The 19,605-nt window shown below is 45.3% G+C and overlaps 1 protein-coding gene across 1 annotated transcript; it reads right to left on the minus strand.

Annotated features, from left to right (window-relative positions):
• Positions 1–1,254: 1,254 nt before the first annotated feature.
• trub1 (TruB pseudouridine (psi) synthase family member 1) lies at positions 1,255–14,830 on the minus strand. The gene is made up of 8 exons (XM_057049552.1): positions 14,512–14,830; positions 14,332–14,430; positions 13,904–13,959; positions 9,486–9,495; positions 7,500–7,572; positions 1,747–1,886; positions 1,595–1,651; positions 1,255–1,474 (listed from the first exon to the last, which is right to left on the minus strand). Exons 1-8 carry the CDS (start codon positions 14,648–14,650, stop codon positions 1,344–1,346), a joined length of 705 nt encoding a protein of 234 aa, XP_056905532.1. The 5' UTR covers positions 14,651–14,830; the 3' UTR covers positions 1,255–1,343.
• Between the last annotated feature and the right edge of the window lie 4,775 nt (positions 14,831–19,605).

The following is a 19,605-nucleotide window of genomic DNA, read 5'->3' on the forward strand; positions in this document are numbered from 1 at the left end:
ATGGTAAATACAAAATCTGGGGCTCTTATCTGCTTTATCCCCCAGTAAACAATGAGATGCCCAGCTTGAACTTGAGGGTTCAGCGAAGTTGTGCTCAAGCATATATTTGATGTCTTTTTTCATTGACTTCAGCTTACACTGGCGATGGGTGAAGCATCCAAGATGTCAATCTTGTGCTCTACCAGACTGAGTTGGAATATCATTAAACAAAGATAGATATTCCTTGATCAGAGCGGACCTTTCAATACTGCGTTCCTTAGACAAGTGCCTATACAGAGGCTGCAGGTTATTCAAAGTCTTTTCAATCGGCCCCGCAACAGGCTATCATCAGGAGTAACCAACCCATCGTCCTCAGGTACAGACAATTGCTTTTCCATAGAATTCACCAACACCGGTCTGATAGTTTCTTATTGCAAACTCGTTGGTAATGTGCAAGCCTCTGATCCCCGCGTGTAATATGGGTTCAGTAGGTTAACATGACAAAGTTTAGAATGTTTCCAAAGGTTTGGTGTCGACAGTAAATAGTTCTGCTCAGAAACCTGGAGCAAAACTGTGAAAGGACTGTGAAACTTAACCTGAAATGGTGAACTTATTATGGGCAGCAAGGCAAGCACCTGAACCCCAGGACTGAACCTATGAACCACAGCCTTGTGGTCATAAAGGCGTTTTATCCTTGCCTGTGCCACAGCCAAATTTTCTTTAACTATCTCACCATTCACATAGAGATGATGCCAGAAACCTTTAACGTATTCTATCAATTTCTGAGGCAGTCCCCTCTCCTCTCCTCTCCTCTCATACCTATTCTATCCTCTACCTGTCTTCCCCCCTCTCCTCTCTCTCTACCCAGCCGGCCATCAGCAGGAGGGTCCCCCTACATGAGCCTGGTCCTGCTCAAGGTTTCTTCCTGTTAAAGGGGAGTTTTTCCTTGCCACTGTTGCTTGTCTGGGGTTAGGCCCTGGGATTCTGGAAAGGGCCTTGAAACAATTTTGATTGTAAAAGATGCTATATAAATAAAGATTGATTGATTGATTGAGATTGACTAATTCTGTAGTCCCAGTTACTATCATATCAATATTAAGTGCTTTTGGATAGAGGGATCAAATACTTATTACCCTCAATGAAAAACAAATAAATTCTTTAAAGTTATTTTCTGGATTTTCTTTTTGATATTCTGTCTTTCCATGTTAGAATACATCTACCATTAAAAGTATAGAATAATCATGTTTTATTAGTGGACAAACCAACAAAATCAGCAAGGGATCAAATACTTTTTACTCTCACTGTATATATATAAATTTTCCTCATATTCTGTACATTTTGCAAAGGAGCAATTGTTGTCTGGCTCAGCATGGCTGCAGAGAACGCATTATATGTTCAAAGGTCCAGTGCTCCTCATGCAAGGCATGGTGTTCCAGAGTAAAGCGATCTTGTTTGGTCCGGATCAGTTCCTTTACATGAGCGCATGATGAAAGAGCTGCAAAAGAAAGGCACCGTCATTATTTTCAAAGTCACATATAGTAGGGCATATACTGTATCTATCTCTATATCAAGAGAGAGAGCAAGGTAGGGGGAGAGAGAGTTAATTTTTCCTCACCTTTTCCCAGGTCATCTACCAAGCTTCTGACATAAAATCCTCCACCACACTCAACATCTGAAAGAGCAATATGAAACCAAAATCAAAATTTACAATGTAAATTCCAATCATTATACTACAAAGAAAAACAATGTAAAGTATTGAATGCTAACCAAGTGTGAAGTGTGGAGGTTTGAACTCCTTTAGATCTAAATTGTAGACAGTGACGGGGCGAGCTGGCTTGGCTTCTACCTTGTGACCTTTCTTTAGAAGGACAGACAGACGCTGGCCATGTGTCTTTAGAGCAGAGTATCTGAAATCGCAGAAAAGTACTCAGCCCCACATAAAAGTAAGACAGTTTATTGTGCTTTACTGAACATCCGTATTTAAAAAGCCATCAAACAACTGTTGAAACTGTGTGCATTTGAGAAAAATGTGAATAAAAAATATTGGCAAAAAAATATTTACCCAGGATTAATCGACTCTGTTCTGATCAGCATGCAGTGTTAAAGGCAGCACCTGTACTTCAGCAGTGTCATAAGCCCCAATGGCCCATCATCAAATCACACTGGAAGTTAAGGAACAAACTGTCTGGCCACTGAGTAGACAACATTACTTTTTCGTGGATTCAGCATGTATCTTCAAATTGGTAACATTGGCAAGATTTCAAGTTGATAAAATAAACTCTACGTTCCTTTATTTGTTTAGCTGTTTGCTGTTTTATGTTTTACAATAAGAAAATGTAATTTTGTAATATTGCATACATTAGATGACTAAATCTGACAATGAAAAAATTAATAGAACCCAAAAAGTCAATTCTGTTGCAGTAACAATAATTTTAGCTGTTACTGTTTACTGGCTGAGTGATTTGTGATGGCTAGCTTAGCTGGCGATTGTTGTGTTAACTTCGGGAAATACATGAAAATGTGTTCTTAAATTTATTTTGGACATCTTGGTTGATAGGAGCTTCTCATTGGGGTTTCACAGTACCGTAACTATCAAGATACATAATTGTTCTGTGAGGTCTTAATACATGAACCTATTGAAGTATGGCATGAGGATTTACAAGGTGAAGCCCTCTGCTCTCCCTTCTCGCCAGTGCCTCCAGTTGCGTGAGTTCCATCCCGGCTGCATCAGACTATTTACGGGCATCTTTTTATATACGATCGCAGTCTAGGGTGTAAGCAGATGGATAGGTAAGTGATGTTATGCTGAAAAGCTATTCGGTGTAGAAAACAACAACGTTACACTAAAAATATATTACTGAGAAATGTAGTTAAACTACTAACTCTGCTAGTTGTATTGCAGCTATTGCCCAGTACTGGTGCTGAGCAGTGCCGTAGTACACACCCTTTTACAGCCTACGTCATCAAGAAGCAGCGTGAAATAAGCACAACTTATGTTCCATTTATTGGGTACTTAGTAATCTGCACACTAAAATTCACTCCTCCCTTTTTTCGATACAGCTTTAGCTTGAAAAGAGCTGGGGCAAATTCTTTATCCTGTCATCAAGGACCTTGTCACAAGAATACTAACCTCTCCAGTCACAATTTTATTGTTCACTGTGTTAAAAAAAGAAGTGATAATAAATCATCTTTTCTTTGAGGAAATTTTGTTAGTTTTGTAAACTAGTTTTGTAAAAAAAAAAAAAAACCTATTTGCTAGTCTGCAGTTCAGGGAATATTTTTGATTTTTGACTCTTATTAATGTTGTAGCCCACAAAAATGATTTTATTTATCAGTATCAGCCACGTTTCAGTTGTATTACCTTGGCCCTACTGATGTGCAGGACATACCCCGTCTTGTAGTTTTTTTAAATAAACATTGTTCTTAGATTTTTTAATCACAAAATATTTTTTACACTTGCAGAGAACTTGGTCTCATTTCCCAATCTTTTTATAAATTTTCTGCTGTTACAATTAAACAGCACATTGATTTTGAATTTTTTTTTTGCAAAGCACCACACACACTAAAGAATTTGCAAATGGCTTCTAGATTTTGGAGTTTTATGGATAGACCACTTTTCCTAATGTAACCCGGATCAGTTTTTGGGTTTGTTAAGAAAGTGCAATTCCGTGCTCTGCTAGAGGGTGGCACGTACACTGTAAGGGAGGGCACCAGCCTGCATTTTAGTCTTCTAGTGGAGACGTTGAGAACACACAATCCCACAAAAGACTGAGAACGGTCTCAGGTGAAAACAGTGTGAAAATTGACTGGGAATAAGACACATCTGTCAGTTAGTTTTAGCTCTGATTGCTGTTGATTTTTTTGCCCAGAGCGGGTATTCGGGATCTGAAATTATTGTTCAGTGGTGAGCCAGGACAGAGTCAAGGTTGGACTGTGGAGGAATTGACAATGCGGTGTGGCCAGCTGCAGGATTCTTTTGCAGAAGACCCCTCCAAAAACTAAACCCCCCACCATCAAAACGCAAGGGAAAAAGAAGGAACTGGATCATTTCAAAACAGAATTCAAAACATGTGGTTACCCAGACTGGGCCTTCACAAAGTCCTCCAAAAAGCGAGACCCCATCCAAGAAGAGGATACAAACAATTTCCACAGTATTTCTATCTCCTACCCGTCTAGAATTTTGGAAAAATTCAGGAGAATCCTCCAAAAACATTCCACTGCATTTCAAAACTTCCAACACACTCAGACAAAAAATCAGTACACCCGAAGGTCCCATACTCCTCCATGTTGAGAGGCCGCTGGGGGATTGAAACTCTACTCTTTGGAAAAGCATTCTACACGTTGCTGTGAATTAGAGCAGGAAGCACTTCTCTCAACTTCCTTTCACGTCAATTAAGTTGTACCATTGTCTGATTGTAGAGACTTGCACTCTCCTAAAAGCAAACCTGTGCAGAGCATTTATACAAGAATTGGAATTGTCAGTAAGCAACTTTTAAGTGGACTGCTTGACATGCCATACTTGTAAAAATGACACAATATTGCTTCTCAATATTACTTTCTCTCTTAATTTCAACAGGCCTGAAATAACCAAAATCCAATAAAAGGGAGGGAGATCAAGAATGACTCTTTCTATAGCAGGGGTATCAAACTCATTTTAGCTCGGGGGCCACATAGAGCAAAATCTATTCCCAAGAGGGCCGGACCGGCAAAAACATGGTATATAACTTAAATAACAACAACTTCAGATTGTTTTCTTTGTTTAATACTGTCCAAAATATAAAACATTTCAAGTTATTTGAAAATTCTGAGGACAGAGAACATACAATGTCTCAGTGATTCACAGAACCAAAACAGTATCCCAAACCACAAAACTATATCAGGGTGACATTTCTCAGGCAGAAATGTAGATAAAAATGATAAAACTCTGTTGCCCAAAAAACTGCAAGAACCACAATCACAAATCAAGAATAGGTTAAATATACAAATAAAATAAATTAAAAACAACAGCCCATAAACATATAGACAAAAAGCTGTAGCCTGAGCTCAGTGTATCCAAAATAGTGCAAACAAAACATCACTATTAATCATAAATCATTTCAATTTATTTGAAAGTTCTGGTGTCCATGCTTTCATCAATTGCAACTGAAAAAGCAATAAAAGCCTATAATTTCTTTTTTAACTGGCTGTCAAAATCCACTGAAAGATCAGAAATCCTGTCTGCGATGGTGTTTCTTGTCAGGCTGATATTTGCAAAAGCCTGTCGCTTTTCAGGGCACACGATCTCCACTGCCTTCACCATGCAGGTTTTTATAAATTCGCCCTCACTAAATGGTTTTGAAGCCACCGCAATTTCTTGAGCAATACGGTAACTAGCTTTGACCACAGCATCACTGATGTCTCGGCTGTGAGTAAAAATGGACTTCTGTTTCTTCAGACGAGACAACAGTTCATCCACCTTCTCTTTTGTCCGCTGTCCTTGAAAGTTATATTTGTGGGCATGAAAACTCACATAGTGGCGATGAAGGTGTGAACACATGTGAACACAACAAACATACTGCTTTCCCATTCACTTTCATGGAAAAAATAGGAGCATGACCATCTTTCTTGAAACACTCTGCACTCGGTGTCTACTTTTCTCTTTTTGACAGCAACATTTTGGGGCAGTGAGGGTGAAAAGCATAAAATGCTAAAAGTAGAAATCGTAATAAATCGCGCGGGCAAAACACAAAAGAGCTCATCCGATTGGCTCTTGTTTGACCTACTTGACCCCAGTATAAAGAGGTTGCTTGCTTAACATAATTGCTATTGCTCCATCCAATGGACACATTGCATCAACAACAGTTGATTGAAAAATTGCAGTTCATTTTTATACTTTACATAATCATCTCTTGGGCCAGATTAAACACTTTCGCGGGCCTGATTCGGCCCGCACGTTTGACATCTCTGTTCTAGAGGTAAGCCAGCCATCTTCTGTTCACCTAACTTTCCTCTATGTCATTTGCAGAATGTACAGCTGAACAGATGTTTTTTGCTACTCCATTATCACTGGTAAACCATTATTTCCTCCACAATCTTGAAAGAATGTGATTTCTCCCACTATGGCCCATTTGTTCACACATGTGCTTCAATGTTAGACAGGATACTGATCCTTAGATAGATTAACTGGATGTTTGGTCTCTTCAGGCATGGCTGCCTTACTCAGTCTTTCTTCAATTCTACGCAAGCTATCTGCCAGAACAGGGTCCAGTTTGTAGATGGTGCTGTTAGTGTCCAAACTGTAAGATGGACACACTTCCTTTGCTTTCCACAGAAACTCAGCGCCATCAATCCACCTTCAGGTGTGGTCGACAGGATTATAAGCTGTACAAGATGCATTTTCCTCTGTGCAATATCAGTTTCTCAGACATTGCACCAAACAGAGGTACAGTTGTCCTATATTCCTCAGGCTTTTTCTTTATATTGCCCTCAGGACTCCGCAAGAAACAGAAAGTCCTCGTCATTCTGTGCCATCTTTACTTGATTAAACATGGCTTGCACATCTGTTCATCAATCCTACAGGTACCAGCAGAAAATGTATGAGGACTCCTAACAATTAATTAGTGAATTAAGGGCCTTGCTGGAGTTAGTTGTTAAGAGACTTCCCTTTATACTCATCTCCACAGTCAACACAACACAAATAGATCTTTGAGGATGTACACTCCATGATGGAGAATGTACCAAACCTTTGCCTGTCTAAATGATTCTCGTGAATTTGATATCATCTCTGGTCATCTTCTCTCTTCTCGTTGTCTTCTGATCTCTTTACATTTAAGTCAAGATTGTACTGATTTTTCAGCAGCATTGTCTGGTTTTCTATGGAGTTTCTTTTAACAATAGCAGGGGGTAACTACTTAAATACTGCTCTTCATTGCATCCTTAATAACCCTAGCCTAATAGAGCCCTAATGCCATAGGTACCATTTTCATGACTATTAATGTCTACTCTCCCCCAAGGTTCCAGCAGTTTGGAGGTATTGATGTAACAGCTCCACGTCAGATTGAATGTGAGGAATGTGAACAGCATTTAGGTAAGTCCTCTTCTTTGATGAGAGGATCTATGCTCACAGGCATTCTCTCCTGTTTGTAAACCTCATGTAGACCGTAGAAACTTATTCAAGTGAAACTAGAAATCTCCAAACCTTATACCTCTAGCTATAAACTGATTACGTTGACCCCACTGCCTGTAAGCTGATTTGGGCTTTCATTCTTATCAGGCCATAAGGTTCACCAAAAGTTCTGAACAAAATGCGAGTATACTTCTTGGCTCTAGCATCCTTCCTGGCTGTAAAAATGCACAGGTTTGTATAACTTTATCACCTTTGTTAGACTTCATGTGTGAGTTTTTGTACATTCTACACTGAGGGGCTAAAAATGCATTTCACAAGCAAACACAGTATATTTTGATCTTCTTCCTAACTTGAAGGGGTTATTTGAGGTTTTTAAGGTTAAACATAGAATTTGTGTTACATTAAGATTACTCACAGTGGAGGAACCTGCATGATGTCACCTGTGAAACCTTTCATTTTCTCCTCAAAGTCGAACCTAGTTATGTGTTCTGTAGGGGCAAATCACAGATAAATAATTTTAATTTGATTTAAACACCAAATCAAAATTTTAATGAAGGCTGCACAATATCCAGAAAATTTGCGATATGCGATAACACATTGAAATAATGTGACATAATTTGCAATATTTATACAAATTTTGAAGTTTAGTTAAAGTGTATTTATGTTTCAGGTTTGAATAATGAATGAACACCGAGCAAAAAAAAGAGATTATTTACATTGTAACAAGCCAGTTTTTGGGGGAAAAAGTGCATCCTTCTTAAGCAACAAATCTGACAAAGAAATATCATGTTTAATGGCTTTTCTCTGCCATTAAGTATTAGGTGGTATACGATAAAGGCATTTATGCACAGGAATGTGCCAAATTAGAATTATAAATATACATTGGGGAAAAAAGACCTACATGTATGCCACATTATAGGCTAATAATGTTTTGAATTAATAGGGTAATAAAAGTTGAATGTAAACTATATTTAACATTACAACAAGTGAAGGGAAACAAACATAGTTTGTTCAAGCTAGGCCGAAACTATAGGGATAAAATTGAGGAGTCCCCCCTCTGAAACTGATCATTAAATAGCACAGAACCCACCTGTATTCAAATGCGTATTTCAACCACACAGCCAATATAGAAATGTGCTGCGCAGATTTATCAGCCATTTCTAACCCACACGTATTTAAATGCAGAATTATACCACGTTTCAAAGACGGATATTGTGTTTGGGCTTCTTAAAACTGGCACACTTTAAAATATAGTTGTGTGAATCTTGTGACATTATGTTGAATGATGTAGGAGAAACAAGTTAAAGCCAAAGCTTTTCTCAGTTTTTATTATTATCGCAATGACAATAAAGTTTCGATATATTGTGCAGCTGCCCTTGTCACGAGTCCGTCTGTCATTGGGGCTTTGTACCCTATCTTGATTTCATCACCCCCATACTGACCTGGCGTCCTGGCTCCTTGACTATATATATGGTAATTCTCGTTGCTCCCCAGCTCAGTGCCTGTATATTGGAGTTTACCCCGGTGGATGAGAGGGTAGCCTCCCTTCGCCTTCGGGTGGGGGGGGGGTGGATGCTGATTGTTGTTTGTGTCTATGGCCCAAACAGCAGTTCAGCGTATCCACCCTTTTTGGAGTCCTTAGAGGGAATGCTGGAGAGTGCTCCTTCTAGGGGCTCCCTCTTCCTCCTGGACTGACTTCAATGCTCACGTTGGCAGCGACAGTGTGACCTGGAGAGGTGTGATTGGGAAGAACAGCCTGCCTGATCTGAACCCGAATGGCGTTTTGTTATTGGACTTCTGTGCTCATCTCAGATTGTCCATAACAAACACCTTGTTCAGGCATAAAGGCCTCCACATGTGCACTTAGGCTGCAGATTGATGATTGACTTTGTGGTAATGTCATCGGATTTGCGGCCGCATGTTCTGGACACCCGGGTGAAGAGAGGGGCAGAGCTGTCAACTGATTACCACCTGGTGGTGAGTTGGCTCCGATAGTAGGGAAGGATGCTGGACAGACCCGGCAGACCCAAACGTATTGTGAGGGTCGTCTGAGAACGCCTGGCAGAGTCACCTGTCGGAAGGAGCTTCAACTCACACCTCCGGGAGAGCTTTGACCATGTCCCGGGGAAGGCGGGGGACATTGAGTCCGAGTGGACCATGTTCCGTGCCTCCATTGTTGAGGCGGCTGACCGGTGCTGTGGTGGTTGGTGCCCGTCGTGCTGAAGGAGGAGTCGTATCAGGCCTTACTGGCCTGTGGGACTCCTGAGGCAGCAGATAGGTACCGGCAGGCCAAAAGGAGTGCAGCTATGGCGGTTACTGAGGCAAAGACCCGGGCATGGGAAGAGTTCGGTGAGGCTATGGAGAACGACTTCCGGACGGCTTCGAAAAGGTTCTAGACAACCATACGGCATCTGAGGAAGGGGAGGCAGTGCACTGTCAACACTGTCTATAGTGGGGATGGTGTGTTGCTGACCTCAACTCGGGATGTTGTGGATTGGTGGAAGGAATACTTCGAGGACCTCCTCAATCCCACCAACGCGCCTTCCAGTGAGGAAGCAGGGCCTGGGGACCTGGGGATAGGCTCTCATATCTCTGGGGCTGAAGTTGCCGAGGTAGTCAAAAAACTCCTTGGTGGCAAGACCCGCCTGGAGTTCCTTAAGGCTCTGGATGTTGTAGGGCTGTCGTGGTTGACTCGACTCTGCAACAGCACGTAGACATCAGGGGTGGTGCCGCTGGATTGGCAGACCGGGGTGGTCGTCCCTCTTTTTAAGAAAGGGGACCGGAGGGTGTGTTCCAACTATAGGGGCATCGCACTCCTCAGCCTCCCTGGTGAGGTCTATTCCGGGGTACTGGAGAGGAGGATCTGCCGGATAGTTGAACCTCGGATTCAGGAGGAGCAATGTGGTTTGTCCTGGGCATGGAACAGGGGACCAGCTCTACACCCTCAGCAGGGTCTTCGAGGGTGCATGGGAGTTTGCCCAACCAGTCCACATGTGTTTTGTGGACTTGGAGAAGGCATTCGACCGTGTCCCTCGGGGGGTCCTCCGAGAGTATGGGGTGTCGGGCCCCTTGATACGGGCCGTCTGCTCCCTGTACGATCGGCGTCAGAGTATGGTCCGCATTGCTGGTAGTAAGTCAAACTTTTTTCCAGTGAGCGTTGGTCTCCGCCAGGGCTGCCCTTTGTCACCAATTCTGTTCATAACTTTTATGGACACATATACATATACACACACACACACACATAAATAATAAATAAATCTCTTCCTCGCCCTCCTGGGCGGTGCCTCCTTCCTTCAGACTCAGGTCCTCTACCAGAGGCCTGGGAGTCTGAGGGTTCTGCGCAGGATTTTAGCTGTTCCTAGGACTGCGCTCTTCTGGACAGAGATCTCTGGTGTGGTTCCTGGTATCTGTTGGAGCCATCTACTCAGGTTGGGTGTTACTGCCCCACATATATATATATACACTGTGTGTGTGTGTGGTGTGTGTGTGTGTGTGTGTGTGTGTATATATATATATATATATATATATATATATACACATACAAGCTGAGCACAGCCAACTCCCAGAACAAGACCCAGTAGTCATCACCTTAGCAGACATCCAAACAAGAGTATCCAAAATGAAGAGCTGGACAGCACCAGGGCCCGATAAGATCCACGCCTAATGGCTTAAGAAGCTGACTGCACTCCATGAACGTCTGGCAGCACAAATGAACCAGCTGCTAACATCAGGGGACCACCCAGAGTGGCTAACCCAAGGGCGGACAGTCCTCATAATGAAGGACCCCCAGAAGGGCACAATACCGTCCAACTACCGGCCCATAACCTGCCTCAGCACCACATGAAAGCTCCTATCAGGCATCATAGTGGCTAAGATCAGCAGGCACATGGATCAATACATGAGCAGGGCACAGAAAGGCATAGGGAACAACACCAGAGGTGCCAAACACCAGCTACTGGTCGACAGGGCAATCGCCCAGGACTGTAGGATGCGGCACACCAACCTGTGCACTGCCTGGATTGATTACAAGAAAGCCTATGACTCAGTGCCGCACACATGGATACTAGAGTGCCTAAAACTGTATAACATCAACAGGACACTAAGAGAGTTCATCCACAACTCCATGAAGCTGTGGAACACGACTCTGGAGGCTAACTCAAAGCCAATTGCGCAGGTGAGCATCAGATGTGGCATATATCAAGGAGATGCTCTGTCCCCCCTGCTGTTCTGCATAGGCCTAAACCCCCTCAGCCAGATCATCACCAAGAGTGGCTATGGGTACCAGTTCCGAAGTGGAACAACCGTCAGCCACCTCTACATGGACGACATCAAGCTGTATGCCAAGAACGAGCGTGACATCGACTCCCTGATTCACCTCACTAGGATCTATAGCAAAGACATCGGGATGTCATTCGGACTAGACAAATGTGGGCGGATGATATCTAGAAGGGGAAAGGTGATCACAACTGACGGGGTTGAACTACCTGAAGGGAACATCACAGATGTGCAGGACAGTTACAAATACCTGGGGATCCCACAGGCAAATGGTAACCATGAGGAGGCAGCTAGGAGGTCAGCCACAGCCAAATACCTGCAGAGGTTAAGACAGGTCCTGAAAAGTCAGCTGAATGGTAAGCACAAGATCCAGGCCATAAACACCTACACCCTGCCAGTAATCAGATACCCTGCTGGCATAATACCCTGGCCACTGAAAGAGATACAAGCCACTGACATCAAGACAAAGAAGCTCCTCACCATGCACGGAGGGTTTCACCCTAAGTCCAGTGTCCTGAGGCTGTACACAAAGCGAAAGGAAGGGGGCCGAGGACTAGTAAGTGTCCAAACTACTGTCCAGGAGGAAACAACAAGCCTCCAAGAATACATCAAGAAGATGGCCCCCACTGACCCACTGCTGAGTGAATGCCTCAGGCAACAAAAGCCCACCAAGGAGGAGGAACCTGAGGAGCTATCATGGAAGGACAAGCCCATGCATGGAATGTACCACCGACAAATTGATGAAGTGGCTGATATCGAGAAAACATACCAGTGGCTGACAAAGGCCGGGCTGAAAGACAGCACAGAGGCACTAATCATGGCTGCACAAGAACAGGCCCTGAGCACCAGAGCAATAGAGGCCAGGGTCTACCATACCAGACAAGACCCCAGGTGCAGACTGTGTGGAGATGCCCCTGAGACAGTCCAGCACATCACAGCAGGGTGCAAGATGCTGGCAGGCAAGGCATACATGGAACGGCATAACCAGGTGGCTGGCATAGTGTACAGGAACATCTGCACTGAGTATGGGCTGGAGGTCCCAGGGTCCAGGTGGGAGACACCCCCGAAAAGTGGTGGAGAATGAGCAGGCCAAGATCCTGTGGGACTTCCAGATCCAGACTGACAAGATGGTGGTGGCCAACCAGCCTGACATAGTGGTGGTGGATAAACACCGGAAGACAGTGGTGGTGATAGATGTAGCAATCCCGAGTGATGGCAACATAAGGAAGACGGAACATGAGAAGCTGGAGAAGTACCAAGGGCTGAAGGAGGAGATGGAGAGAATGTGGGGGATGAAGGCAACAGTTGTCCCAGTGGTGATCGGGACACTAGGGGCAGTAACACCCAACCTGAGTAGATGGCTCCAACAGATACCAGGAACCACACCAGAGATCTCTGTCCAGAAGAGCGCAGTCCTAGGAACAGCTAAAATCCTGCGCAGAACCCTCAGACTCCCAGGCCTCTGGTAGAGGACCCGAGTCTGAAGGAAGGAGGCACCGCCCAGGAGGGCGAGGAAGAGATTTATTTTTTTTTGGTCCAAATAAAATCTAAAGGTATTTAAAAAATAAATAAATCAACTCACCTTTGAACCCTTTAACATTGCTGAGTGAATGCCTCAGGCAACAAAAGCCCACCAAGGAGGAGGAACCTGAGGAGCTATCATGGAAGGACAAGCCCATGCATGGAATGTACCACCGACAAATTGATGAAGTGGCTGATATCGAGAAAACATACCAGTGGCTGACAAAGGCCGGGGAAAGACAGCACAGAGGCACTAATCATGGCTGCACAAGAACAGGCCCTGAGCACCAGAGCAATAGAGGCCAGGGTCTACCATACCAGACAAGACCCCAGGTGCAGACTGTGTGGAGATGCCCCTGAGACAGTCCAGCACATCACAGCAGGGTGCAAGATGCTGGCAGGCAAGGCATACATGGAACGGCATAACCAGGTGGCTGGCATAGTGTACAGGAACATCTGCACTGAGTATGGGCTGGAGGTCCCAGGGTCCAGGTGGGAGACACCCCCGAAAAGGGTGGAGAATGAGCAGGCCAAGATCCTGTGGGACTTCCAGATCCAGACTGACAAGATGGTGGTGGCCAACCAGCCTGACATAGTGGTGGTGGATAAACACCGGAAGACAGTGGTGGTGATAGATGTAGCAATCCCGAGTGATGGCAACATAAGGAAGACGGAACATGAGAAGCTGGAGAAGTACCAAGGGCTGAAGGAGGAGATGGAGAGAATGTGGGGGATGAAGGCAACAGTTGTCCCAGTGGTGATCGGGACACTAGGGGCAGTAACACCCAACCTGAGTAGATGGCTCCAACAGATACCAGGAACCACACCAGAGATCTCTGTCCAGAAGAGCGCAGTCCTAGGAACAGCTAAAATCCTGCGCAGAACCCTCAGACTCCCAGGCCTCTGGTAGAGGACCCGAGTCTGAAGGAAGGAGGCACCGCCCAGGAGGGCGAGGAAGAGATTTATTTTTTTTTGGTCCAAATAAAATCTAAAGGTATTTAAAAAATAAATAAATCAACTCACCTTTGAACCCTTTAACATTGTTGAGAGCATTTTAGTACCATACCCGACACCGACAACTAAGAGGGGCAAAAAAAAGGTGACAATGTTCATGTTAATTAAAAAATACTTCCTGTAGAATAATATGTTCTGTAAGTCTTTGATTGGTAAAAATGAACTCTTCAAATAGAATTTGGACATTCATATTATGGCACTTCAATTAGCTTACACGTTACCACAAACGTCAAATGTATTTAATAAAGTCAGAGAAATGTAAACAAACAGCATATTAATAAAACAATGTAGTTGTAAAGACATAAATGATGATCCCAATTTGCCTTTGTAACCAACGATTCGTCGAACACATAAATAGCGACCTATACAAGTCATCGTCAGAAAGGATTTCAGATTTTGAGCGGTAGCATCAATGAAGAAAAGTATGTTCAGCTTACCGAGCACCCCACTGGCAGCGCTGTCCAGCGTCCCCCCGTGACCCATCTTGATCTCTTGTTTCTTTCTTTTTCGCGGATTTAAGTTTTGAACACCAGCTTCTGAAAATATTAAACATAAAATTTCATCTAATGGCATTAACAAAATACAAAATAGATTTAGGCTTGGTTACTGAGTGTTACCATTTAGCAATGCTGTTTTGAGACTGTTTAACACATCGGCAGACGTCGGTCCTGGTTTTTTATATATCGCAAACAGTCCATTCAAAGATTGTAGCTTAGAGAGAGAACTAGTTCCCGAAGTGGAACTAACGTTTGCCATTGTAAAAGCTTCCAACGAGTTAAAATTTCTTCTTCTACAGTATGCTACTCACTAAACGAGTTCTTGTATTCCGCCACCTGCTGGGTCAATAACTCGAAGCCCCGATTGAACCAGCTATCTCACCTTAAGGTGCGCATCAAGTGAAATAAAGAAAACGAATATGAAATAAACAGTGGAGCGAGAGAGAGTATCTAATATGGAAGGAAATACGTATTTTATTGAGACTGATTACAAAGTAACATTGTTCATTACCTCTACCCGGGAGGGTACGTGAGAGTCGGCAGTTGTCATATTATTCCTATTGATGATCAAAATGAAATATTGGTTTTATTTACATGGTACGGCAATTTGGCCTTGGTGTACCATTTACTAAAGTAATTGTGCAAGTATATAAACAATTCGGTCTCTTCTAGGAACAACTACGTGGAATCCGGCAGGTGTGCTCTTGTTCTCCTTTATTATTTATTTTAGTTGCAGAGATGTTATTTTTTGATGCTATTTTTAGAAAAATAACCCAGACATTGAGCCCTTATCCAAAATAAATGATTTTTCTGAACATCAGGATTACACTTACATTTTAAAAAAATAATTTTAATACCTGAGCATCAACCAAGTGACTTATGTGGAATCACAGGGGAAAACAAGGTGAAATATTTAGGAGTGGTCTTAACAAAAATTTATACCAGCAAGGACCACGGAAACTGTCGAATGAACCTTGACCTCGTTCGGGGTGCAATCTCAGCCTGAAAGGGGCTACGCGGTAGCGTTTTTCTCAGACGCGGAAGTCAAGTGATTTTGCTTCATATCCCACCGAGAATGAAAGAAGGCTCCCCCAGTTCTCTTAATAGGTCCGTGGTCACGACCGGATTTGCAGAGAAAGAGTATGAACGAGCTGCACAGGAAGCAATATAAAATGTTTCTGTTTCTTGAAAGGATGTTGAATAATATTTTACTATTAGAGATTTAACTCCGCCTTCCTCTTGGAGACGTCACTTCCTACTATCGACAGATGTCGAACCTACCTTCTAGATACGCAATGAAATAAAAAACTTTTTTTCAGATATTATGCTATTATTTTGTAACGTTTCTTTATCATTTAATTACATCCGTCACTGTGATGCCCTACGAAAAATGGAGGAATTATAACGATTAATGACATTTAATCACGAGGGACTCGTTTCTTTTGTTCGTTTTCAACGGATACGATGTACCAATACACACGTAAATACTGGAAAACATCATATAGATTTTCTTTCCCCACTCACGAATTAGCTAAATTGAAATTCTTCAAAAATGACCACTGTCATTATTTCAAATCATAGAAATACATGTAAAATAAAAATGTCCTGGGGTGATCTCAGGTTGTTTATTATATTTTCTAAGTAAGTTTAAAAAAAAAACATTTAAAATTAACTGTAATTTATTTATAATTTATTATGACTACGACTTTATGTCATGTGACCAAAGGAGGGAAGTGCTCTATGAGTATGTGGCAGCATGGAGTTCATGCGCTGCCGATCACCTTAATTGTTCGGGCAGTTGCAGCTGTGGCGTTCCCCAGGAGACTGTGCTGCGCTGGCTGCTCTTGTCGAGCTTTTGGGTGCCACGCCACAGTTTACTTGGTCCTCCTCATTTGATTGCTGTGCGGTCGGGCTGTGCTATCCCATGCGCACCTGGGTCTGCTGTCATCAGAGCTGGGGAGCCGTGGGTATCTTTGGTTCGTCGGCTGTTTGGCCCTGCTAGCGGGAACGCTGTGGTGGCTCGGTGTGCGTCTCCATTTTAGAGATTTCTTTCCCTTACCTGATGGTACGTAGCGGCTGCTTTTAGCCTCACCATATGGGAAATTGTCAGCATGTGGCAGGACGAGGAACGACTCGGACAGAGCAGGTGGTTTAGACGTCTTTATTCTGCAACCAGCAGACCAACTCTGAATGGCGCGTTGAACAGTGCATCCAATCAAGGGCTAACCACGCCCATCACCCCATGCATCACCTGGGTGTGAAATACACCCAAATGTGTCCGCCACACAGCCCCCCCCCCCCCAACACCCAGAAGGGAGAAGAACAGCAGAAAGAGGGAAAGGAAAAATAACAATTTTACATTTCAGTCCCTGACAGGGGGTTTAATCAGCCTGCCATAACGGCTGCGGCGCCCCTCTTCCGGGAACGCAGATGAGTCGCAGGCAGGAGAAACAAAGTCCACAGCAGGCTGTAAATTAGAACAAAGATCATCAGACGGGACATTCTGGACCTTGGGAGGACGGCCCCGACGGGGGACCTGAGCCGGCAACACATCCTGCCCAACCAGCAAATGCGCCGGCTTCAGCCTATCCAACGTGACCCGCTCCGACCGACCACCCATATCCAGCACGAAACTCTTCGCCCCTGTCTCGAGCACCCGGAATGGGCCGTCGTACGGAGGGCGAAGGGGTGACCGGTGGGCGTCATGTCGTACAAAAACAAAACGAGCTGTTGCTAAGTCCGTCGGTACAAACGACCGCGGGAAACAGTGGAGCACAGGGGATGGAACCAGAGCAGGCCCAGCCGAAAAGTAACTTCCGGCAGGAAAGTTACAAGGAGGCGCACTCTCTGGCAGAAATTCCCCTGGAACACGAAGCGGTTGTCCCAAGACCAATTCCGCAGGCGAAGCATCCAAATCCTCTTTAGGAGCTGAACGCAAACCAAGCATCACCCAAGGTAAACGATCCACCCAGCTGTCATCCGAAAGCGCGGCACGCAATGCTGCCTTGAGTGAACGGTGAAAGCGTTCACAAAGCCCGTTAGCCTGAGGATGGTACGCAGTGGTACGGTGAACCTGTGTGCCCAAGGACCTAGCCATAGATTACCAGAGTTCCGAGACAAACTGAGGTCCCCTGTCAGAAGTAATGTCGGAAGGGGAGCCAAAACGTGCGACCCAAGCCGAAAGAAATGCTCTAGCGACGTCTGCCGATGTCGTGGAGGACAGAGGGACCACCTCCGGCCACCTGGTGGTGCGATCCACCATAGTGAGCAGATGAGTGTACCCGTGGGATGGCGGTAAGGGTCCCACCGGGTCCACATGCACGTGGTCAAACCGTCTGGCTGGAATCGCGAATGGTTCAAGGGGTGCCTTGGTGTGCTGGTGAACCTGACATGCCACACAGGCTGCTGCCCATTCTCTGACCTCCTTGCGAAGGCCAGGCCAGACAAACTTGGCACTCACCAGTTTCACCGATGCGCGGACCCCCGGGTATGAGAGGGAATGGACCATATCAAAGACCCTGCGGCGCTAGGCCACCAGGACCACAGGTCGGGGACGACCGGTGGAAACGTCACAAAGGAGGGTAGGACCGCCATCCTGTACTACAGCTTTCTCCAGCTTCAAGCCTGTACCGGTGGACTCAAGAGCCCCTATCTCCGGGTCCCCCGACTGGTCAGCCGCCATGGCAGAGAAATCCAGCCCTAAGTGCACAGGACAAATCAACACCCGCGACAGACAATCGGCCACCGGGTTAGCTTTTCCAGCCACGTGCCGAACGTCAGTCGTGAACTCCGACACTGCCGCCAGATGACGCTGCTGACGCGCAGACCAAGGCTCCGATACCTTTGACATAGCGAATGTCAGAGGTTTGTGGTCGACATAAGCCGTGAAAGACCGGCCCTCGAGCAGAAAACGAAAATGACGCGTAGCCAGGTACAATGCAAGTAACTCCCGGTCAAAAACGCTGTACTTCCGCTCATTGTCCCAGAGCTTGCGACTGAAAAATGCAAGGGGCTGCCATGCACCACCCACACTCTGTTCGACCACTGCCCCGACGGCCACATCTGAGGCGTCAGTCGTCAAAGCGATGTCCGCCCGAGGTGCTGGATGGGCCAACAGTGTGGCGTTGGCTAAGGCAGACTTGGCCCCCTCAAATGCCTGGACCCGCTCGGTAGTCCAGTCGACCTGATCAGTTAGCCATCCGTAGGGCCTCATACAGTGGCTGCAGGAGGTGGGCTGCCCTGGGGAGAAAACGGTTCTAAAAATTCACCATCCCCAAGAATTCCTGCAGAGCCTTAACGGAGACCGGACGAGGAAATTCCGCCACCACTTGCACCTTAGATGGCAATGGAACTGCACCATCAGAAGAAATGCGGTGGCCCAAGAAATCAATCACCGGCAGACCAAACTGGCATTTCGCTGGGTTTACGATCAGGCCATGATCTGCCAGTCGCTGAAAAACCTGCCCAAGGTGGGTCAGGTGCTCATCTGCCGAAGGACTTGCTACCAATATGTCATCCAAGTAGACGAACACAAAGGTGAGGTCACGCAATACCGAGTCCATTAGCCGCTGAAAGGTCTGTGCCGCCCCTTCAGGCCAAAGGGCATGCGCAGGAACTCGAAAAGCCCAAACGGGGTAATCACGGCAGTCTTGGGCACATCCTCGGCACGCACCGGAACCTGATGATAGCCCCGCACCAAGTCTACCTTGGAGAAAATGGTAGTGCCTGCCAAGCGAATGGAAAAATCCTGTATGTGCAGAATGGGGTAACGGTCATGGGCTGTGATGTTGTTAAGACGACGAAAATCGCCACAGGGCCGCCAAATGCCATCCGCCTTGGGCACCATATGGAGCGGAGAGGCCCATGGGCTGTTAGAGCGCCGCACAATCCCTAAACGCTCCATTGTGGCGAATTCCTCCCTAGCCGTCGCCAACTTCACAGCATCGAGTCGCTGAGCGCGTGCAAAAACGGGCAGACCCGCGGTGGGAATGAAGTGCTCCACCCCGTGCTTTGTGACAGCCGTGTAAAACGCAGTCGTAGTAAGCGACGGAAAATCACCCAGCAACCGCTGAAAAACATTGCCCGCCGCAGCAAAACTGGCATGTGCCAGCGGCCCAGGTCCCCCCGTCAGACATGGAAAGGTGGCAAAAGACACAGCATCGATTAGACGTCGGTTAGCAACATCCACTAGCAGACCATGAGAACACAGAAAAT

The sequence above is a fragment of the Takifugu flavidus genome, chromosome 1 (assembly GCF_003711565.1).
Source record: "Takifugu flavidus isolate HTHZ2018 chromosome 1, ASM371156v2, whole genome shotgun sequence".
Classification (NCBI taxonomy): Eukaryota; Metazoa; Chordata; class Actinopteri; order Tetraodontiformes; family Tetraodontidae; genus Takifugu; species Takifugu flavidus.

Excerpts from the sequence above, each read along its gene's own strand:
- trub1 (XM_057049552.1), bottom strand. The coding sequence starts at position 14,650 with ATGGCAAACGTTAGTTCCACTTCGGGAACTAGTTCTCTCTCTAAGCTA. Across the intron at positions 14,431-14,511 it reads CAAAACAGCATTGCTAAATG|AAGCTGGTGTTCAAAACTTA; the intron begins GTAACACTCAGT and ends TAATATTTTCAG. Across the intron at positions 1,652-1,746 it reads ACCTCCACACTTCACACTTG|ATGTTGAGTGTGGTGGAGGA; the intron begins GTTAGCATTCAA and ends TTGCTCTTTCAG.